The sequence below is a fragment of the Malania oleifera genome, chromosome 3, assembly GCF_029873635.1.
Source record: "Malania oleifera isolate guangnan ecotype guangnan chromosome 3, ASM2987363v1, whole genome shotgun sequence".
Taxonomy (NCBI): Eukaryota; Viridiplantae; Streptophyta; class Magnoliopsida; order Santalales; family Ximeniaceae; genus Malania; species Malania oleifera.
The window spans coordinates 106,738,667-106,763,124 of NC_080419.1; the positions used below are offsets into that span (position 1 = coordinate 106,738,667).

Genomic DNA, 24,458 nt, shown 5'->3' on the forward strand with positions numbered 1-24,458 from the left:
TGAAAAAGTTAATGAGAGAAGAATGAGAGATGATTCAAATAGGAGATAATGCATCCTCCATGGAAACATAGATAGAAACGGGAAAAGAAAAAACAATATCACAAGATTAATGAAGCAAGGCTTTCAAATCCGTCTGCACTTCACTTAAGGAGTTTCTTCAAGGAACCATTTAAGAGCATCAAAGTGAAGGAAGAATGGTCACCCTGATTCAGACAAGACTTAAGCCCTATAATTAGCACTGTATTACAGTTACGTACACCAAAGTGCTGCAGAAACTGCACATTTTCAAAGAGCCTTTTCATCCTCTTCTTTCCTGAATTGCATGGGAGATAAATTCTCCAAATGAGGACATAACTCCCCAAAACTACTGAAGAAAATGGCCCAACAGTAAAAATACTGCAAAGATAAATATAAGCAAATCCCTCCACTCCGATAGCAAAGCAGATGCTCATTAGCAGATATGACTTTATTTGGCCTTTTCCTTTGAAGCAAATGGTTGTTATTGATTCTTCCATGCTAGGTGTTTTTGCTTTGCATTATGTTGTTCATTGTTTGAAGTTGATGACAAATAAAATTTTGTTCTTATGATGCCATTACGATTTGATATCTTCATTGCTGCCACCTTGTTTTTGTTTTATTTTGTAATAGCCAATAGCTGCATGGTTTATTTATGTATTTATTTTTTTATGAACTCTTTCTGAGATCACAATCTTGTTATGAATTTTCTGAGGCTTCGTCTTTCGGTTTTTTTAAAGGTTTCAAATGAAGCTGCTAAAGAAGTATGCTCCTTGGTCATAGAAAGGTGACACACAGAGAGACATCCATTTACCTTTTTATTTTTTTAACTAATCAAAATTTTGGCCATGATGCATTCCTTCTTTGTTTTAAAACAGATGCTGTATAAGTTTCTGTATTTTTTGCAGTACTAGAAAATGCGCTGGTTAATTTGATTATTTTCAATGCTTTATTTATTTGTTTAGTTATTTATTTTTAAATCTGCCCAAGGTTGTGAACCACTGCCTGCAATCTTGATGGTCATTATGGACAACAGCTGCATTAAATTCTATGCTTAGTTTAGCTATGGTTAAACTTAAACCTTTGATTGAGGTTCTTGGTCTCTGTGGATGCAGAATTAAATGTGTTGAGCTTAAGAAAGTCAAATGTGCCAGTTATCTTATAAACAAATCTGTTAGTTGATGTCTTTGTTCTGAATCTTGTTTAATAGTTGTTGCACTAATTTTGCTCCTTTAAGAATTGAAAATTTCCTGGAGAATTTGATTATGTGGAATATCGCAGGCAAGTGGATATTATTATTTAGGGAAACCATGGTGGTATGCGTAGAAGTATGGTCATGACATTACCAAATTGGTAATGGAGAGTGCGTCTGCAAATTCATTTTTACGTCAATGAACTTGTAAAAGACATATATATCTGCGTCTTTTGATCTCCAAACTTTATATCTTATTTCAATTTTCTAAAAGTAAATTTTAGTTAATCTATGTTCTTATTTGACAACTGTTGAATCTTTATATTGGTTTTTTGTCATTATTGGTGAGGAAATGCTTGTATTATTACTCTTCACAACTTTATTTACTTTTAAGTGTCATTTGAACCATGGAATTAAATATAACAACCAAATGCTCGTACTATTAAATTCCAAAAGCGGTTCCATTCATTCCTCGTTCAATTCATTTCCTGCTCCAACTCTACTTCGCAGACCAAGCAGAGAGTTCTCTTTGGGGGATTTTATCATTCTTAATTAACATTCCTCTTTTGAGTACATCTCTTTATTTTGTATCTCTTTTTAGTATTCCAGCTGGGCTAGGGAAGAGGTTGGAAAAGATATGGGAATTTTTAAAGGTTTGAGTCTTAGGAACTTGGTTTCTAAGAATATCTCATTAGTAGGGAAATGGTTATGTCGTTTTCCTGTGGAAACAATTCCCATGTGGCATACGGTTATGACTTATGAGTATGGTTTCCAGCATGATGCATGGGACGCTCAGGGGGTTATTCAACTCATATGAGTCCTTTGAATTTTCTCTCTCATGTTGACACCGTTCATTCTTTTACTTACTCGGCATAAATTTGGAATATATCTCTTCTGGTTGGTTTTGGTAATATTTGGGTTGGAGATGATTTTTTCTCTACATCTTTTCTTTGTCTTTATTGGGTTTTGAATCTTCATAATTGAATCCTCTTTTTGTTTTGTGGAGGAAAATTCTTTCTTATGGGGACTTCATTTTTTTCTGCAATGGAAGATGATGAATTTGTTAATTTGATGGACGCTCTTAATTCTTTGTGCCTCATTTTATTTTATTTTTGATCAGTGAAGAGAAGTTCCATGGGCCCCAAAGAGGTGTCACCTGTGGACAAACTAGAAAAGAGAGAGCAAGGAGATGGATCAACAGTGTTACAGTGTATCCAATAGAAAAAAAGTTAAATGTGTCCAGCATGTTCTGCCCATTGAACCAACTTGAAAGAATAGTAAGCCATCTATCCTTGAGGATTGTGGGAGAAGCAGATGATCTTTCAAAATCTCTGGCATTTCTTTCTCTCCTTGCTATCCAGAAAATGGTAAGAGGAATCAAAGAGAAGGCTTTTTCCTTTCTCTATTCATAGAAATACCCTTCCAAGCCTAGATTTCCTTACCCACTAGTTCAGCACTGACCCAGTGCTGTCTTAAAAGAGCAGTTGTCAGATTAATAACTAAAAAATAAATAAATTCTGGTCCAGGGGTAATGGAGCAGTAAGTGGTTCACAGGCTTGGCATCTTCTTTGCAAAGAAAGCATCAATTGACCAAGGTGAAAAGGTTATTGAGAGTCAGAATCCTCCCCAAAGTTGCTTCCCAAGCAAAAGAAGCAACTTTGGTTGGTGTACGAGTTTTCCTAATAGCTTTCCTAGGGAAATCAAGTCTGACCTTAGAGGGGCTGTCAAGCTGTTTGTAGAAGGAGCTGGCCATAAAGTATCCATTTTTATTAAGCTTCCAAAGAAGCACAGAAGGATTGGTTGAGTTGGGGGCATTTCTACAAAGACAGCTGCAAAAATCAGCAAAAGATTCCACCTCGCAATCATGGGCATTTCTAACAAAGGGGATGTTCTAGGCTGCCGCATTAATGGAGTGATCCACATGCTTACATACCAGAGCATCTTTATTGCAAGCAAGATTAAAAATTACTGGAAATTGGGAGCTCAGAGGAGATGAACCGCACTTTCGTGCCAGAAAAAAAGTTTTTCCATTTCCAATGTGGAAGTGAATGAGTGTGAAAAATAATCCTACCACCCTTTCTTGATCGACTTCCAAATGCTTACCCCATACGACTGCCCGGGATCATTGGATGTCCATCCATTGTGTTTAAAACCGTAATTTAAAGCGATAACCTTTTTCTGAAGTAACTCCTCATTCATGAATCTCCACATACATTTACCCATGAATGCCTTTTTGATGAGCGTGAGAGATTTGAGACCCAGTCCACTTGTCGGGATTGGTTGTCCGACGACATCCCATTCAAGTATTTAACAAAATGGAACTTAAAGACTTCCCCTGTATTTTGCCAAAGAAAATGTCTTCTTGAATGTCTTCCTATCTTTTGGTCATAGAACAAGGACTAGGGAAGAGGGATCCGAAGCAAAATGGGAGGTTGAAAAGGATGATTTTAATGAGGGTGAGTCTACCACCTTTAAAGAGGTACTTATGCTTCCAACCAGCCAATTGTATTTCAAAATTTTCAATAATAGGTTCCCAAATCCTTTTTTCCTTGAACTATGCACCAACAGGGAGACCAAGGTTGTTTAGAGGAAAATTTCCTTGCTTGCAACCCATAATATCAGCTAAAGGAATTGCTGCCCTTCACATTGTCAATGGGGATGAGCTCGCTTTTTCCAAATTGACTTTCAAACTAGAAATTGCTTTGAAGCAAAGAAGTAAGCATTTGAGATAAAGAATTTAATTAATTTCCACCTTGTAGAAGATCATTGTATCGTCCACAAAGAGGTGGGAAACTTCCATCTCCTACCATTTTCCTTCACCGTCATCCCTTTTATGAGTTGCTCTCAGTGGCATTTTGCAGCTGGAGACTCGGTGAAAACCTCCATGACAAAAGCAAAGGAGAAAGGGGATCTCTTTTTTGGAGTACCTTAGAGGAATGAAAGGGCCACGAAAGGCAGTCATTAACTAGACTTGTGGAGGAGAGTGCGGCGATATACTGCTCAATCAATTTGCACCGTAAACCCCGAAAACCCTTTTCTTGAGAACATACAGAAGAAAGTCCCAACAAACACGGTCAAAGGCTTTTCTTATATTAAGTTTGCACACAACTCCTCCTTTTCCAGCCCTAGAATGACAATCCACAATTTCTGTAACAATAAGGGCAGTATCCATGATTTGCCTCCCTTCAACAAAGGCATGTTGGTGCTGCCTATGACCAGTGGGATTGCTTTTTCCAGTATTGTGGCGAGAACTTTTGACAGAAGTTTATAGACACTGCCCACCAAACTAATTGGTCAGAAATCTTTGGTGTTGACAGCCCTCAATTTCTTAGGGATCAATGCAATAAAGGTGGATTTGTGCTCATTGAAGACTTTGATGGCCTAAAGTGGGACATTTATTTCCTTTACAGTTTTCTATTCCTAATATTGTTTCTCTTGCTTGTACGACTATTGCCAATAATAATGAAGTTTGGCATAAGAAATTGGGTCATCCTAATTCTGTTGTCTTGGCTCATCTTATGAAACATGGTTTTTTGGGCAATAAAGATTCCATTTCTTCTTCTCCTGTATCTTTTCATTGTGCTACTTGTCGTCTTGGTAAAAGTAAAACTTTACCTTTTCCCGCGCATGGTAGTTGTGCTTCTCATTGCTTTGAGATTGTGCATATTGATGTTTGGGGCATGTCCTGTTATTTCTCATGGTCAGTATCATTATTTTGTCACGTTATTGATGATTATAGTTTATAGTTGATTCACTTGGATATATTTTCTCTGCTTTAAAGCTGACATGTTTTCTGTCTTTTAAAAATTTGTTGCGTTTGTTGAGACATAGTTCAATACTTGTATCAAAACTTTATGCACCGACTTAGTGGGGGAGTACATGTCTCATTCTTTTCAGACTTTTCTTCAACAAAAGGGAATCATTTCCCAGCATTCTTGTCCGTATACCCCTCAATAAAATGGAGTCGCTGAGCATAAGAATTGTCATCTCTTAGATGTCGTTCATACTTTTTTGATTGATTCTTCTGTTCCTTCTAAGTTCTGGGTAAAAGCTTTGTCTACTGCTGTCTATTTGATCAATCGTTTGCCTACTGCAACTTTAAATTATGATTCTCCTTTTTTTCGATTGTTTGGCATGTCTCCTGAGTATCAATCCTTTCATACTTTTGGGTGTGTTTGTTTTGTTCATCTACCACCTGTTGAGCATCACAAGCTTGCTGTCCAGTCTGTCACGTGGGCCTTTATGGGATATAGTCCTACTCAGAAAGGATTTTTTTGTAATGATGCTCATGCAAACAATTTCCAGATCTCTCGAAACGTGATTTTCTTTGAAAATCAATATTTCTTTCAGTCTCAGGTTAATTCTGATACTCCTATTACTATTCTTCCCGCTTTTGATGATGTGTCTTCTTCTATTGAGTGATTCAAACCAGGTGTGGTATATCATTGACATCCTCCTCCTACAACGCTCCTTCCAGAAACTGATTCGTCATTTGATTCTGCGGTCTGGCACTCCACTAGGGTTACACATCCACCGGATAGGTACGGTTTTCCTCATACCTCGCTTATTGCCCCTCTCGACATTGTTTCTATTCCTCACTCATATGCCTAGGCAGCCACCCAGCAGCCATGCGAGAAGAAATCCAAGCTCTTCAAGATAATCACCCTTGGGATCTTGTGACTTGTCCCTCTGGTGTTAAACCTATTGGTTGTAAATGGGTGTACTCAGTTAAGTTTTGGTCTGATGGGTCACTGGACAGATATAAGGCCCGTCTCGTGGCTCTTGGGAACCGGCAGGAGTATGGTATTGATTATGAAGAGACCTTTGCACCTGCTGCGAAAATGACTACTGTGCGGATTATCTTGGCACTTGCTGCGTCGCAGGGGGTGGTCTCTCCGGCAGATTGATGTGTAGAATGCTTTTCTACTTGGGGATTTGAAGGAAGAAATCTATATGTCTCCACCTCCCGGCATGTTTGCTACACCTTCCTCATAGGTTTGTTGGCTACACAGATCCTTGTATGGACTGAAACAGGCTCTGTGTGCATGGTTTAATAAATTTTGCTCTACTCTGCTTGCTTTTCATTTTACTCAAGAGTCAGTTTGATTCCTCTCTTTTTCTTCACAAGACTTCTAGAGGAATTGTATTGCTTCTGGTATATGTTGTTGACATTGTAATTACTGGCTCTAATACTGAGTTAATTAAGCAATTACAACAGCATCTCAAGGCCTCTTTTGAGGTGCAGCTTACTCTGATTGGTATGTTGTTACACCAGCACAAATACACACAGGAAGTGATTTCATTGGATGGTATCCAATTGGGTAATTCTATTCTTACGCCCTTAGAGGTAAATCTTAAGCTTCATCAAGAGGAAGGCGAGTTTCTATTAGATCCATCCTTGTATTGGCACCTTGTTGGGGGTTTGAACTACTTAACAATTGCTCGCCCTGATATTTATTTTGCTGTGCAGCAAGTCAGGCTGACTCAGTCAATTTATGCAGGCTCCCCGACATCTTCATTTAGCCGCTGTCTGCCGCATTATCCAATATCTGAAGGGCACCTCTACACACATGTTGTTCTTTCCTAAGGAATCGTCCTTACAATTGGTGGGGTATAGTGATGTTGATTGGGCTGGATGTGCAGATACTCGTCACTCTGGTACTGGTTGGTGCATGTTCTTAGGCAATGCACTCATTTCTTAGAAGAGTAAGAAGCAAGGCAGAGTTTCCAAGTCCTCCATTGAGCTTGAGTATCGTGCTATGTCTTCTGCATGCTCTGAGATCACATGGCTTCGTGGTTATTGGGTGAACTTGGCTTTTTCTCAGCTTCATTCCACTCCTTTTCATGCTGATAATACCAGTGCTATTCAAATCGCCGCTAATCCTGTCTTCCATGAGCGTATGAAACATATCGAAGTCGATTGCCATTCCCTACGTGAATCCTTCGACAAACAAATGATTTCTCTTCCTCACATTTCCACCAAACGTCAAACTGCAGGCATATTCACTAAAGCTCTTTCTCGGCACCGGCATCAGCTCTTGGTTGACAAATTGATGCTTCTTGATTTACCAGCATCAATTTGAAGGTGGGTGGGGGGTATGTTAATGGAGATAATTCAGGCAATTAGGCTGTAAATAATGCTGATTAGGCTGGCAGCATTTAAGTGCTCAAAATCAGGCAACAACTATGTAAATCTCTTCTATATAATGCAAGCAAACCTGATGGAAAAGGCATTCAGACCAGCATTACAATTTTTTAGAGCACAAAACATTTCTTCTTCACTAAAATGATGTTCCAGCCACCCAGCTGTGGAGTAACGGATTCTATTTAAACTTAATCCCACAGCCTGTGATCTCCAAGAAGAAGGCTCATAGTAAAGGGCTTTATATAACTTGCAAATACCTTCTTTGATGTCTCCTAGATTGTAATTTTCTCTTATCTTGTTAGAGGTTATAAATGTCTTTTAGTATTATTATTATTATTGAGTGAGTTAGTATGTTAATTAGTGAGAGTTATTAAGGGTATTATTGTCATTAGAATGTATTTAAATTTGTTCTATAAATAAAGGGAGTGACCTATCTTCAAGTTAGGTCATTCATTTTCAATCAAATTTCAACATGGTATCAAAGCATGATCCTGTCTAAACCCTATTTCTCTCAGCCACGCCGGAAAACACCATGCAACTGTTCTTCCCTAATGCACCTCCATCCCATACTAAATCACAAAACCAACCATATACCCATAATCAGCCCCCCTGATGAGCCACCCTGCAAAACCCCATCACTAGAGGGCACTCCACATGCCCCTACGCGCTGGCCAAATGCCGGCAGGGCCGATCCCACATGCTGGCGCGTGAGTGAAGTTTTGGCAATTTTTTTTCTGTTTTTTTTGTTCTGCCATGCTCTGATTCCTTCTTTAGACAATATTATCAAGCTGTTAGGCCAGTTTTTTGCTATAAAATTCAACCTTTTTTGACCATGCACTCGTGGTATTCTGTTAATTTCCGTTCAGGTTTGTGAAGGCTTTCTTGTGAGTTTTTTGGAGCTGTGGTAGCATTCGTATGTTCAGTTGTGAGGCTGTGGCAGTATCCGTCAGTGAGTTGTTTTCCTTGTCCATGGTTTCATCGGTGCTTCACATGGATTGTGATTGTTCCGATTATTGATTGTTCTGCTTGTTTTTTGTGTGGTAGCTGATTTGTGAGTACTGTGGCAGCACTATATCCATAGGTAAGTTGTTCACCTCGTACGTCATTGTGTCGGTGCTTCATATAGTTTGTGATTGTCCCGATTAGTTTTGATTGTTCTTGTTGTTTTTGGTGTGATTGTTGAGTTGTGAGTGTTGGGATGGAATCTATGATTCCCAAAAATTTGTTTCCTACATCTCTGTCGCAAAAAAACGACTCAAAAGTTGGATGGAAAGAACTATGTTCAAAGGTCTATAGTTGTTTGGATTTAGTTAACAGGATTAGGGAAATTTGACCACTTGCTCCAATCTGATTCTTCTGATGAGAAGAGAAAAATGTCTGGGTTCAAGAAGATGCCTTGATTGTTTCCTTTTTATAGAATTTGATGGAGCCACAGATTGCATGGATGTATATGCATTGAGATACGTGCAAGGAGATTTGGGATTATGTCAAACTTCTATACTTTAGTAACATTACATGTATGTATGATTTATCCTAGGATTACTTTTAGTTACAACAAGGAGATATGAGCATTGCAAATTATTTTGGAGAAATGAGGCGTATTCATGAGGAGCTTAATGTCGTGCAAACCTACAACCGCCGATGTTCATGAGATGCAGAAGCAGAGGGAGCAGATGATAGTTCTTCATGTTGTAGTAGGCTTGAGACCTAAGTTTGAGGCAGTTCGGTCCTAGATACTCAGTAGTGCCAAGCTGCCATCATTTGTTGATGTTTATTCTCATGTCCTTCATGCTTCCTTTAGCATGCATTCTTTTGCTCTTGCATCTGACTCTGAGAGGACAACCTTTGCTACATAGAGTTGTTCTAGTTCTCTACCAAACAACTGTGAAAGTTATCGTGGTGGTTCGAGTAGTCGTTGTGGTAGAGACGGGCAAGGCAGAGGTACTCCTCGCAAGTGCACTTATTGTGGACGGAATAATCATAGTATTGAGTAGTGTTGGGATCTTTATGATAGACCTTCATGTGTTGGCAATGCAACCACCACTGACTTCACACCTTTGGGGGTAGCCAATGCAGCCACCACTAAATCCTCACCTTTGGGGTCGAGTGGGGGGCAATGAACTGTCTATCTGTCTCTATGTCAGAGGAAGAGTATTCCAAGTTCCAGCAGTATCAAGTGTGACAACAAGATTCTCCTCCCACTTAATCTCTTGCCCAAATAGGTAATCACATGGTATGCCTATCATCTAGTATTTCTCGTCCTAGTCCTTGGCTCATAGACTTCGCTGCCACTAATCATATCACAAGTTTGCCTAACTTTTTCTTCACTATTCAATATCCTGCAAATTTACTTTGTGTTACTTTTTCTAATGGATCCACTATTGCAATCAAGGGAATTGGGATTGTAAATCCCACTTCTTCTATTTCGCTTCCCTCGGTTTTATATATTCCCAAATTTCCTTTCAATCTTATGTTCTTTAGCAAAATTACTAAATCCATGAATTGTTCAGTGACATTCTTCACTGATTTTGTGGTTATTCAGGGTTTGAAAATGAGGAAGACGATTGGCGTAGGGCGTGAAGCTAGTGGACTCTATCACTTTGAGCCACTATCTCCTTCTACTGCCAGCACTACTGTTGCCACATTTTTCCAAATTCATTATCGCCCGGGTCATCCTTCATTGGAAAAATTAAAATTTCTTTTTCCTATTTTGAGTTTTGTTTCTAGTCTCGATCGTGAGTCTTGTTAGTTGGAAAAGCACCATCGTGTTTCTTTCACTTCCCGGGTTAATAAACAAGCTGCAAGCCCTTTTATGTTAGTTCATTTATGTTGAAATCCCGAGTATCCGTGGGAATATGGAGTAAATTAGTAAAGTGGCTAAATGTAGAAGATTGTATATTATTCTATAGGGAGATTGTTTCCTTGTTTAGAATATTTGATTGTATTATATATTGTAAGATTAGGATACATAATTCAGAATTTAAGAAATACAACAATTCCATTTTGTTTTCATGGTATCAGAGCTAGGGTTTATAAACCTTAGTTAGCAATGGCATACGGCGCTGTCAATAGCACAACTCCGTCGTCCAATCGATTCCTCGATGTCTGCTCTCTATCCCAACCGAAAATCGCAGTCGATGGTGGCGGTGGCGATGAACTTGACGTAGACGACATCTTCTGGACTGGTGACGTTGGCATGAATCAGGCGCACTATCGATGTCATTGCGGGATCCCACAGGTGGAGAAATCTGGCATCCTGGCCGCATTGCCTGACGATGAGTCAAGGGCGAAGGCCACATCTCCCAGATCTACGCCATCCAAGCGCCTTCGCAACAAGATCGCCGGCTTCTCTAGCCACCTCTTGAAGCGGATCCAGAAGGGTCCTGTTCGGGGTATTTCTCTGAAGCTGCAAGAGGAAGAGTGCGAGAGGCGCATGGACTTTGTACCCGACGTCTCCGCCATTAAGACCGATGAGATTAAAGTAGGCAAGGAGACGATCGACATGCTCGCCGCGCTCAGCATGATGGATCTTCCCGGAGTTAGGGAGGACGAGTCGGTGGCTGCGTTGGTGCCGACTACTCCGTTCGGCTGTTGGGTCGGTGGATCTGGTAGGAGCATCAACCGTCGCACGGATCAGATCCCCCTTGAACCTTGCAGAGATGTCTCAGTTCACGAACCAATCGAAAATGTGCTCAAAAAGACCATGGAGTGATTTCTTCAACCAGTCAATGTTGCCTACACGTCTTGTTTGCGGTCGTCGGCGATGACGGAGCGCGAGTAGGATGAGAAGGGTAAGAAGAAGAAGAAGAAGAAGAAGAAGAAGACTGGAGCAAGACTTTGACAGAGAGATTGGGATTGATAAGAACATGTTGAGGCAGACCGAAACTTGTTATTACGGAGCTTCTTCTTCAAATACTTGTCTGGATTTTTTAGCCCAAAGTTGTAATTTTTTGCAAGCTTTGAATATAACCTCTAAATCCAAAACTCCTTGGATTATTGATTCTGGTGCTTCTGACCACATGACCGATGCCTATCATCTTTTTTCATCATATTCACCATGTGCTGGAAATTTTAAAGTTAAAATTGCAGATGGGTCACTCTTGTCTATCGCAGGCAAAGGGAATATCCGACTCTTTGTCTCCATCACACTAAAGTCTGTTCTTCATGTTCCTAATTTATCCTGCAACTTACTATCCATTAGCCAGTTGACTAAAAACTCCAATTGCTTTGCTAAATTTCTTCTCTCTCATTGTGTTTTTCAAGACCTATCATTGGGGAAGATGATTGGCTATGCTAAGGAGTATGAGGGACTCTACTGCTTTGAAGAGGCTAATGTGAGTGAACAATGTAAAACTGCATTCTACATCTGTTTCTAGTGATAGTGAAATTTTGTTATGGCATTATAGGATGGGTCATCCAAATTTTCATTATCGAAGACGTTTATTTCCTTCCATTTTTTCAAATCAAACATCTTCAAAATTTTTGTGTGAGTTTTGTGAGCTTGCAAAACGTCAGCGTAATTCCTTTCCTAAATCCACATACAAACCATCCAGACCCTTTACTGTGATTCACAGTGATTTATGGGGGCCCTCACGTTCTCTTAATTGCACTCACACAAGATGGTTTGTTACTTTTATTGATGATCATACTCGTATTTGTTGGGTTTACTTGTTGAAAGATAAAACTGAAGTTCGTTCCATTTTTGCTAGTTTCCAGTCCATGATTCAAACAAAATTCGAAACTCACATTCAAATTCTACGTACTAATAATGGTACAGAATATTTCAATGATATCTTGGGACATTATTTTCAAGAAAATGGAATTGTTCATCAAAGTTCTTGTGTGGATACCCCTCAACAAAATGGGGTTGCTGAATGTAAAAATAGGCATATTCTTGAAGTAGCTCGAGCATTGATGTTCACTACAAACATGAAGCGTTGATGTTCACTACAAACATGAAAAAATATTTTTGGGGTGATGCCATTTTAACAGCTACACATCTTTCATTAATCGAATGCCTAGTCGAGTCCTTTCTTTTGCAACTCCTCTCTAGAAACTCCAGGAATGGTTTCCCAACACTCGGCTCCACTCCAATCTCTCTTTGAAAATCTTTAGATGTATTGCATTTGTTCATGTTCATGCTCACAATCGGGATAAATTGGAACCTTGTGCCATTAAGTGCATTTTTATTGGTTACTCTCCTACTCAGAAAGGCTACAAATGTTATGATCCTGTCACGAAAAAATTGTATCTTAGCCTTGATGTCATGTTCTTTGAAACTACTCCTTACTTCCCAAAGCCCTCTCTTCAGGGGGAGAAATGGAGTGAAGATCGGTTCTTTGATTTCTCTGTTGATGAATCTATGCCATACACTGAGTCTACCATTGCATCATTTCCCGAGTCTACCATTGCATCATTTTCTGACCTGTCATGCACAAAAGATCACTTAACCTCGGGGGGAGATGCAGAAAAGCAAAACAACACAAAAATACTTGTTTACTCAAGAAAGCCGAACACAAAGAACAGGGAGAATCTCATACCTAAGGCACCAAGAGTGTTGGCACCGGTGATAGCTCCGAGCAACCATGATTCCACGCCCAATTCCGATCAGGTAATAGATGGTCATGAGCTCCCTTCTGATAATCCTGTACTCGATGACATCAATTTACCTATTGCAGTCAGAAAACAAACCAAGTCATGTACTTAATATCCCTAGTCTGAATACATGTCTTATAAAAGCTTGTCTATAGGATATTGTGCTTTTACCTCTAACCTTGACAGGATGAAAATTCCAAAGAATATTCAGGAAGCCCTGGAAATTCCTGAATGGAGGGAGGCTGTCATGGAGGAAATGTGGGCCCTAGAGAAAAATGGAGTTTGAGACGTTATGAATTTACCGAGAGGGAAGAAGCCAGTTGGTTGTAAATGGGTCTTCATAGTGAAATATAAAGTTGATGGGACAGTTGAACGATATAAAGTCAGACTCGTCGCAAAAGGGTTTTCATAGACTTATGGCATTGACTGCACGGAGACATTTGCACCAGTGGCAAACTTGAATACAGTTCGGGTCCTCTTGTCCTTGGCAGCTAACTTAGATTAGCTACTACAACAATTCGACATTAAGAATGCATTTCTAAATGGCGAGTTAGAAGAAGAAGTCTACATGACGATACCACCGGGTTTCAGTAAGAAAGGTGAAGAAAACAGAGTATGTAAACTCAAGAAGTCCTTGTATGGACTCAAGCAATCTCCTAGAGCATGGTTCGACAAATTTGCAAGAGTAATAAAGAACCAAGGATATTGACAAGGGCAATTAGATCACACTATGTTCTTCCAACAGTCTGAAAGTGGTAAGAGAACAATTTTGATAGTGTATGTTGATATAATCCTAACTGGGGATGATATGGTAGAGATGGAAAGATTAAAGAAAGTCCTAGCTAGTGAGTTTGAAGTTAAAACTTGGGACAAATGCGGTATTTCTTGGGAATGAAAGTTGCTAGATCAAAAAAGGGCATCAGTGTCTCTCAGCGAAAGTATATCACTGATCTCCTAACCGAAACTGGCATGCTTGGATGCAAACCTAGTGAATCCCTGATTGAAACGGCAAAGAGGGTCGAAGACTGCGGAATACCAGTTGAAAAGGAGAGGTATCAAAGATTGGTTGGTAAGCTAATCTAACAATCACATACCAGACCCGATATTGCATTTGCGGTAAGTGTGGTAAGCCAACACATGCATTCACCAAAAAAGCCTCACCTAGATGTTGTGTACAAGATCCTCAGGTACCTTAAGGGCTCTTCGGGCAAAGGACTCTTCTTCAAGAAATGTGAAAGCAAGGATGTAGAAATTTTTACAGATGCAGATTGGGCAGGATTAGTGGAAGATAGAAGGCCTACTGCCGGATATTGCACCTTCATATGAGGAAATTTGGTAACCTGGAGAAGCAAAAAACATAATGTAGTGGCTCGAAGTAGTGTTGAAGCTGAATTCAGGGCAGTTGCACAATGAATATGTGAATGACTGTGGTTACGGAAACTCTTGGAAGAGCATAGATTCCGGTGAAATTTCTTATCAAACTCTATTGTGACAACAAAGCAGCCATCAGTATCTCTCTCAATCCAGTTCAACATGATAGGACTAAACATGTGGAAGTGGACCGACATTTTATCAAAGAGAAGGTTGAAGAAGGAATCATCTGTATGACTTATGTACCTACCAAGGAACAAACTGCAAATATCTTTACTAAAGGGTTAGCACGACAAAACTTTGACGATTTCATTAGAAAGTTGGAGATGATTAATATTTATGATCTAACTTGAGGGGGAGTGTTGAAATCCCGAGTATCCATGGGAATATGGAGTAAATTAGGAAAGTGGGAAATGAAGAAGATTGTATATTATTTTGTAGGGAGATTGTTTCCTTGTTTAGAACATTTGATTGTATTATATATTGTAAGATTAGGATGTACATAATTCAAAATTCAAGAAATACAATAATTTTATTTTGTTTTCAATTCAGATGTTTGGGTCCCTAGTAGGATCGTGTCCGACTTGGGTTCCGATACTTTGTAACATTTGTGGATGATTATTGAAGAATGACTTGGTTCTATTTAATAAAAGATTGTTTTGAGTTATTTCATGTATTTTGTGCCTTTTGTTTTAAAATAAAGACTCAATTTCGTTTGCTAGTTCGAATAATTCGAAGTGATGATGCTAAAGAGTTTTTCAGTGCATAATTCACTACTTATATGACTCAGTTTGGTATTGTTCACCAATCACTTTGTGCCCACCCTCTTCAACAAAATGGAGTTGTAAAGCGGAAAAATAGACATCTTCTTGAAATCACTCGCACTTTACTTTATCAAATGCATGGACCTAAAGTGTTTTGAGGTGATGTTGTACTTACTACTTTTTATCTGATTAATAGAATGCCATCCTCTATTGTTAGTGGTGAAATTCCCTACTCCATTTTCTTTCCTAATTCACCTTTATTTTCTTTTCCTCTTATATTTTTGTGTGTCCTTTGTTCATCAACTAACTCCTAGGGTGGATAAGTTGGATCCTCGTGCTATTAAATGTGTCTTTTTGGGCTACTCATATACTTAAAAGGAATATCGCTGTTATAGTCTTGTGCTGCATCGCTTTTTTGTTTTTGCGGATGTTACCTTCTTTGAATCCGCACCTTATTACACCCATTCACTAAGTGACTCTGAGCTTAATGAGTCTCTTCCTTTGCCTAACCTTCCAAATTCTATGTTGCTGCCCTTGCCCAACCAACCATTTGAGTCTTCATGTAGTTCAAGCCATTCTAATTGCCTTGCTCATCCTAATTTGCAAGTGTATTCATGACGGCGGCTCTAAGGAAGAGAGTCCCCTCTAGCTTCTACTACTATGCCTTTTGTTTCCTCGTCTGATGATCATACTTCCCATGATGTTGATCCTCCTATTGCTGTTCGGAAAGGTAAATGTACGTGTACTCGACACCCCATTTCCAACTATGTTTCTTATGACTCCTTATCATCCTCTTATTACTTTTTTGTCACTGCTTTATCATCTACTACCCTTCCTAAATCTATTTCAAAATCCTTTTTTCTATTCAGGATGGAGGTATGCTATGGTTGAAAAGATAAATGCTTTACATGACAATGGTACTTGGTACTTCTTCCTCCTGACAAGTTTATGGTTGGTTGTCGTTAGGCTCACACTGTGAAAGTTAACCCTGATGGTTATGTGGCTTGTCTAAAGGCCCATCTTGTTGCTAAGGGATACACTCAGGTGTATGGTCTGGATTATTTTGATAGTTTTTTTTCCGGTTACCAAACTTCCATCAGTACGCCTGTTCATCTCCTTGGCTACTACTTGTCACTGGCCTTTGCATCGGTTAGATGTGAAAAATGCATTCTTGCATGGTGACCAACCACTTGGGTTTGTTGCTTAGGGGGAGTCATGCTTAGAGTCTCGGCTCAAGAAGGCTTTATATGGTTTAAAACAGCCACCAGAGCATACTTTGGTCGTTTCAGTGCTGTAGTACTTGAGTTTGGTCTTGGATGGTGTGCTGTGGATCATTCCATGTTTTATCGTCATGCTTCATTGGGTAGGATCCTTCTTGTAGTTTATTTGGATGATATTGTTATTACAGGTGATGATGATAAAGGTAGTTAGAGTCTCAAACTTTTTCTATAAATTAAGTTTCAGACCAAATATTTGGGAACGTTGAAATACTTCGTGGGTATAGAAGTATTGAGATCTCGTATCGGAACTGTTGTGTCATCGAGGAAGTATGTTCTTGATCTATTAGATGAAACTGGCTTGTTGGGATCTAAACCTGTTGATATACCCATGGATCCTAACAACAAGTTAATGCCGGATATAGGTGATTTGCTACGTAATCCTAGACAATATCAGAGACTTGTTGGAAAGTTGAATTATCTCATTGTTACTCGGTCGGATATTTCTTTTCCAGTAAGTGTTGTCAGTCAATTTCTAGATTCTCTGAGGAAAAGTCATTGGGACGTAATTCGTATCTTGAGATATCTCAAAGGTGCACTTGAGAGAGGTCTTTCATATGATGATCAGGGTTAGACTTATATCCATGGATATACAGATGCAGATTGGGCTCGATCGCCTTCCGATCGGTGATCCACCACCGGGTATTGTATCTTGGTTGGTGGTAATTTGATTTCTTGGAAAAGTAAGGAACAAGCTATGGTGGCTAGGTCAAGTGCTGAATCAGAATATAAAGCTATGGCTCACACTACCTGTGAACTTGTCTGATTGAAGATTATGTTGGAAGAATTGGGTTTTTTGCATTCTCAGCCTATGAAGTTGGTGTGTGATAATCAAGCTGCTCTTCATATTGCCTCCAACTCAGTATTTCATGAGTCGACGAAGCACATTGAAGTTGATTGCAACTTTGTTTGGGAGAAACTTGTGTAGAAGCTTATTACAATCACTTATGTGAAGTCGGACATGTAGCTTGCTGATTTGTTTACTAAAGCGTTGGGGGGTGTAACAAGTTAGGAGCTCATGACATTTATGTTCCGGCTTAAGAGGGAGTGTTAGAGGTTATACATGTCTTACAGTATTATTATTATTTAGTGGGTTAGTGTGTTAATTGGTGAGAGTTAGTTAGGGTATTATTTTCATTAGAATGCATTTAAATTTGTATTATAGTATCTTCAAGTTAGTTCATTCATTTTTAATCAAATTTTAACATATCTCTTTCTTACAATGTATATTTTTGTGATAAAAAAATATCTTCTTTGATGCCCCCTTCTTTGTTTAAAGTTGCACTCAGTTGTCAAATCGAGATTCGAATCGTTAATCGAAGTTTCAATTTCGGGAATCAATAATCATATTGAATCATAAGATTCAATACAAGTTTCTAGAATCAATTCTAAATGACATGCATATATTGATATATGAAGAACAAGTATGATACATTTAAACTTTGAAAATAAGAAGACCATATTTCATGTGTATGCTTTCCTTAAACAAATGAAATGTAAGGGAATGAATCAAGAAATATTAATAAAAAAAAATAATTTTATGCTGTTTAAGGGAAGAAATCAAGAAAAAATAATGAAAAAAAAATGAACTTTTGGTGTTTGTAAACAGTTAAAAAAAAAATTCATGCATATTCTTTTTCAAATTAAAAATAAAAAAACAATTAATTTTTAAAAAATGATAATAATTGAAGAAACGAGTAAAAAACCAACTTTTGAGTCTCAACAACATAATGAGACATGGGTACCACCTTGGTCCATGATTGTTTTGCCCTTTCTTCTTAATGACAAAACACTGTACTCCTCTAAGAGTGAAGAATGATTTTGTGTAGGCAACATAAGATCTCTTTTTTAACGCAAAATTGACATAGACAAGGGATGGAAGGTAATTGTGTAGAAAAAGCAATAAAAAAAAAGAAAGTAGATTTTAAACCAAACGATTTGTTAGGTTACAATCTGTCTAGAATTGTGTGAATCAATGGATCCAAATCGACTTGTTAGATTCATGAGGTGAATTGATAGATTCGGCAATGATTCAATTGTTTTAGATTTGCTAGTAAGATTCGAATCAATTTGGTGTGGAATTGATATGAATCTTATGAATTGAAGATATGCGTGAGCCTATAATTTTTGGGGTGATTTTACGGGTTTGAAGTTTTGAAGGTTCGTTTTTTTGAGAGTAAGCAATGGAAGGTTCTGTGGTAGCATAATTGATTTGGTATCTTTGGGTTCTGTCGAGGGAAAGGAATGTAGAATTTTGAAGTACCAAGTTAGTTACTGTTTTTTGGGATATTGTCGTGGTTTTTGTATCTTCTTTAGGCTTTAGCCTTGTATTTTTAGGTGAGTATTTCTTTGAAGGATTTGCAAAGAAAATGGAGGAGGCTTTCATGTATTTTTTTACTTTCCCATGGAGAACATCTTGGTGTAATTTTAAACTAGGAAATTTATTTTGACAAAATATAAAGGGTCCATTTAGTTTTGGAAAGCAATTTTTATTTTCCATTTTAATTTTTCATAAATTTATAAAAAGAGTTATCTAATTTTTCATTTATGACATTTGTATGAAATAAATGAATAACAATAAACAGTTTTAACACTATTTGCTTGAGAAAATAGTTTTATTTTTCATTTCTAATTTTTCAAATAAATACAAAAATGCCACCTTGTTTTCCAATATTATGAATTTATATAGAAAAGTTGTTAAACATCTTTCATTGTTTTTTAAATTTCCAACTCTTGCTTTGCGTATGGGAGCATGGAATTCAGATTTTGGGCTTTAATTTGTGTGGATTTTGTGTAGAGTTTCTTCTAAATCCACACAAATCCAAATTCAAGTTCCAAAATCCATGATTCTAAATATTACCTTATATAAATTTTGGAGAATTGAAATTTTTTGTTATTATTTTGAAATCTAGAAATAAAAAATGAAAAATTGTTTTGCAGATTTAAACAAACTCTTTATTTTCTACCTTTTTAATACAAATTTTGAAAATTTTAAAAGTAAGCTAAAATTTTTATAATTCTTTGGAAAACTAAAATTTGGAAAATGGAAAACATTTTCCACAACTAAATGGGCCCTAATACTTGCGTGCAAGCACATAAACACAAGGAATAAGTGAGTCTAGTAACCTACATTGGCTGGAAAAATAGAAATCACAATTATAAATAGCTATGTTATTTTAATGAGAAAAAAAAAAATTGAGTTTCTCTAAAGTCTAGTTATCATTGGTATAGTAGGAGGGAAAATGTCATTAAGGAGTTGAAATTACATTCAGGAATTAGGATTAGGAATCATACTCATGTTGGAGTGGAGATTAGGAAGTTATATAAGCATTTGTTTAAATGTTGGGGGGCCCCAATTGGATTCCCATTGAGGCGAGTCTGCTTATAGAGGCCTTTTGAATAAGTTAGCAAAATAGTGATAGAGATATGTAGGAGAAAGCCACTGGCCTGATGGTTTCATGATGACCTTTTGTTTGGAGAATTGGGAGATCTTGTATGAGGACATTGTGAGGTTTTTGAAGAATTCCATAGAGATGGGGTGTTGGGTAACAGTGTGACTCTACCTTCTTCACCCTTACCAGCAAGAAAGAGAGATCTATGAGGGTAAGGGATTTCAGGCCCATAGCCTTGTTACTACCCTGTACAAGATCCTTTCTAAGGTCTTATCTAAAAGGTTGAGGGAGGTTGTGGGGACACACTGACACAGTGACCATGGTTCAATCTGCTTTCATTAAAGTGGCCAATGAGGTGGTATAGGATTTGAGGAGGGGCAGGAAGGGGCTTGTCTTCAAGCTGTATTTTGAGAAGGCTTATGACAGGGTGAGTTGGGGGGTTTTTTTGGATATAGTGATGAGTAGAAAACGCTTGGGGGCTGTGTGGTGAAAGTAGATTAGAGGATTCATGATTTCAACCAATATTTTGGTTATTGTCAATTTTCAGTCAAGGGAGTGGTTTAGGGCCTCTAGGGGTCTTAACCAAGGGGATCCTTTTTCTCCATTCTTGTTTGCCTTGGTAGCTGATATTCTGAGGAGGATGTGTTTGCATGTTTAGGAATTAGGGGTGATAAAGGCTCATTCTATTGACAAGGACGAGGTGGAGGCCTCTTCCTCTGACATCTCCAGTTCACAGATGATGATATGCTGTTCCTAGGGGATAACATTGTGAAATTCTGAAAGGCAATTATTATGCTGAAATTTTTTGGAAAGATTTTGGGATTAAGATAAACTTGACCAAGAGTGGGGTGGCAGATATTTATGTGGATGACAGGGTTTCAGAGAGGTTTACTCGCTGGTAGGTTGTGCTACTTTGGTATTGCTACTCTCCTATCTTGGTCTTCCGCTTGATGGCAACCCTAATATGGTAACATTTGGGATGCTGTGATTGAGTGGGTACCTTTAAGTGGTCGTACTGCCCTCATTAGTGCAGCCCTTTCTAATGTTCCTTTTTTCTTTCTATCCCTCTTTAGAGTGCTCATGTATGTTGCTAGGAGGCCCGAGGACCCTAGAGTGGATGATGCATCTGGCTTCCAGGAGATAAGAAAGATCATCTTGTTAGTTGGGAGATCGTGAGTAGGCGGAAATCGTAAGGAGGATAGGGTTTGGTAATGTGCTTTCCAAGAACATCTCTCTGATTCGAATTTTGAAGACGGTTTTGGAGGTTCCCCTTAGAGGTTAACTCCTTATCGCATGAAGTGATCAAAAGTAAGTATGGGGCTCATTGGAATGGTTGGGACTCTTAAGGAAGTGGTAATGTTTCTCATTCAAGCGCATGGAAGTTTGTGTCCCAAGTTGCTTGTCTTTTTTTCTTCCTCTTACTTGTTTTATAGTTGGGAAATAGCAGCAGGGTTTGATTCTGGAAGGATGTGTGGGTGGGTGAGAGTTCATTGGAGGAGCCTTATTTGTTCAGACTTTCCACACATCATAATGCATCTATTCAGCGCTTTTTTTCTCTTCCCAAGGGGGTTCTCTTTCCAAGGACTTATATTTTTTCAGGCATCTCAATGGAAAAGATGTAAATGAGCTTTCCATCTTGCTTACCTCTTCAGATCACTTTGTTCTGATCAATAGGGGAAATTTAGAGGGTTTTGAAGGTTGATTCTTCAGGGCTCTTTTCCCCTAAACCTTTCTTTTAAAATCTCTTTCTCCTAGCCTTTTTCCTGGGAGCCACTTCATTTGGCAGGCTAATGTTCCTCTCAAGGTTCGAACTTTAATGGACAATGATGCTGAATGAGATTAACACAACATGATTTGTTTACAGGCCAGAAGGCGCTTCAAGGCCCTCAACCTTGACATGTGTGTGATGTGTCATCTGGTGAAATGAATGCTCTCATCATTCTTCATTGCAAGGTGGCATCTCATCTCTTGAATGCTTTGGTTTTCTGTTTCTGGTGAAGCTTGGGGGTTTCAACTTGGGGTGAGCCATTTGCCTTTGGTGAGATATTGGGGTTCAGGCAAGTGTAGGAAGGGACGAGTTCTTTGGCATGAGCTGCGTAACACAGTTTTTCTCTTATGTAGACCTTGTGGCTAGGGAGGGATGTGGGAATTTTCAACGATTGAAATACTTCTCCTTGATTTTTTGGAATAGAGCTGTGTATGGCCTCGTTCTGGGCCCATTCCTTTGAATTTCTTTGGGAGTACTGCTGCCTGACTTGGTTAGGGATTGGAAGGCAGCATTAATGTAATTCTTTGTTCTTGTTTTTATTTTCTTTGTCTACTCTTGTACTTTGGAGGGTTTTTTGTCTTCTTCCTGTTGTACCCGTTTAGATAGCTGTTAAGACATTCTTCATATGCAAGAGAATGTATGCACTGAAATCTGAAGTAAACTAAAGTTAAGTTTTAACGTGAAAAAAATAGTGCTAAAATGTAAAAATGGTCTTAGAAACTGATTTTTCACATTCAGCTAGTTTATAGGGTAACCAAGAAAAATAACAGAGGGAAAGGCTTTAATCACATCTATTTTCTTGATTGCAGTACATTTATATATTTGAAATTAGTTCTTTACGTCATACGACTCATACTTGTAATCTGTAATTCATTTAGCATGTTTTTGTTATTGTTCTCTAATATATATTATTTGTTGCTCACGAGACACAAACTCCATTTATGTAGGTATGGACAGGATTTTACATCTGAGGATGTTCGCAAATATTTTAAGAAGGTGAAGAATGCCCAAGAGGCCCATGAAGCAATTAGGCCCACAGATATTCGATGTTTGCCTTGTAATGCCAATTTCACTGGCTGAGTGACATTCTTTATGATACATTTAAAATCAAGTTCAAAGTGCAATTTTGACATTTGCATTCACCTTCCAATGGACACCTTTAGTAAACTAATTGTAGCAGTATTTACCTGGTTGGTTTTTAGCAATGCTGATAGGAATACTTGATGAAGATGCCTTGAAGTTATATACCCTTATTTGGTCTCGAATGATGTCATGTCAAATGAAACCTGCTTCCATTGATCAGGTAGGATATTATTGTACATTATCAGTATGGTGTGCCTGACAGTTCACATTGACATGTGCAAAATTTTCTTTGCTAAGAATTTCTTTTATAGCCCAAATTTCTCTTTTCTGTTTCTTTTTTGCTTGAGATGCCTGACATATATATAAATTCTTTTATTGTAGTACAAATGCATTCCTGTTTTGCCTGACTTTTTCTTGATCAATTAGGTTCAACTTAATATTGGGACTGCTGATGAGTCCATTACTTTTCGATCTGCCTGCTCAAGAGTTGAATTTCGTGGTTATCAGGCAGTCTATGAGGTATATTCTATTTGCAGAATTCTGTTGTCCAATCAAGTAGTGTCAATTTACACTTCTATAGATATTAAAATTTAAGCACAAGCAAATGTTAATTGATCCTTTTAAGGTATTTTGTGGTTTCCACTGCTCATAATATCTCGTGTCATGCTATCTCAATTTTTAAAAGTTTTTTATTTGCACAGGCATTTTGTGATGTTATGTGTGCTCCTTTTTGGACAATCTATTTGGTTTAGTTGTTTATTTATTAAACATTGCACCCTTTAAGCCTTTCCTTTTTTATTTCCTTTTTTTTTTTTTGTGAAAGAAAAGGAGCTTTGTAGAGGTGAAGAATTAGAATGTATGTGTTAGTTGAGATTTCCTTACAAGGGGAAACAAATCTAAAAATGGTACAAATTGTAAGAGCATTTGAAGTAAAAGAAGGTGCTATACAATGAGAGTACATATTATGTCAGTGATATCATGAGGAGAGCATAATACCCCAAGTTGTCCCTAACAAAATGGTGGTTGAATGACTTCAATCAACCAGCAAGTTTGCATCCTTATTTGCTAATGTGTATTTTAGGATTTCTTTGTGTGATGTGTGCATAAATGTGTTCGTGAGTGTGTGCGTGTTTTCTCGCATGTGGAGTTGGGGTGATTGTTCGTCTCCCTTTTTCGTCTCCCTTTTTAACTTGCATTTTTTTCCTGGGGAATATACCTTTTCAAAATGCATATTTGTGGCGTACGCCAATATTTGTGTGATTTTCTGTAGTTTGTATAGTTCATATTTTTGGTAGTTGATAATTATTTTTTATTTTATACCATGAAGGTGATGGGTCGTATTAATTTACTGGATGGATTTTTGTTTTGCTTTTTGTTAATTATTATTTTCTTTTTCATACTTTCTCTATGTGGTGTTGTGCACTCTTTTTCCACTGTAATTGATGATACACTCATGGTCTTAAATTTCCACGAAATTGTCGAAATTTCTATCACCCTCGAAATCGAAATGGCAATCAATTTCCGTCTTGCATAATTTCCATCGAAATCTCAACGAATCATCCGAAGTTTATTGAAATTTAGAAATTTTAGCAAAACTTGTCGAAATTTTAACTATACAATGAAATTTCGTCGGAATTCAAATGAGAGATTTAGGAGTGAAGTGAAATTTCACTTTTAATTTATTTTATCGAAAAAAAAGATTATTACAAGTGCTTTTGAAATTATATGAAAAAATAAACATACAGTAACATTTTATTTAACCATTCATGTCTAAATTATCATTATTTGTATAAAAAATAATATTTAAATGAATTATGAAATTCATTTGTATTAATTGAATATGTTTAATGTACCTT

General features: G+C 37.9%; 1 protein-coding gene across 1 annotated transcript in view; it reads left to right on the forward strand.

The window, feature by feature from the left end:
* Positions 1-24,458, forward strand: part of LOC131151636 (uncharacterized) — a 130,520-nt gene that overhangs the window by 19,283 nt on the left and 86,779 nt on the right. The window contains exons 6-9 of the mRNA XM_058102910.1: positions 756-802; positions 22,467-22,576; positions 22,722-22,822; positions 23,029-23,121. Coding sequence (XP_057958893.1) covers positions 756-802; positions 22,467-22,576; positions 22,722-22,822; positions 23,029-23,121 — 351 coding nt within the window. The remainder of the gene's footprint in view (positions 1-755; positions 803-22,466; positions 22,577-22,721; positions 22,823-23,028; positions 23,122-24,458) is intronic.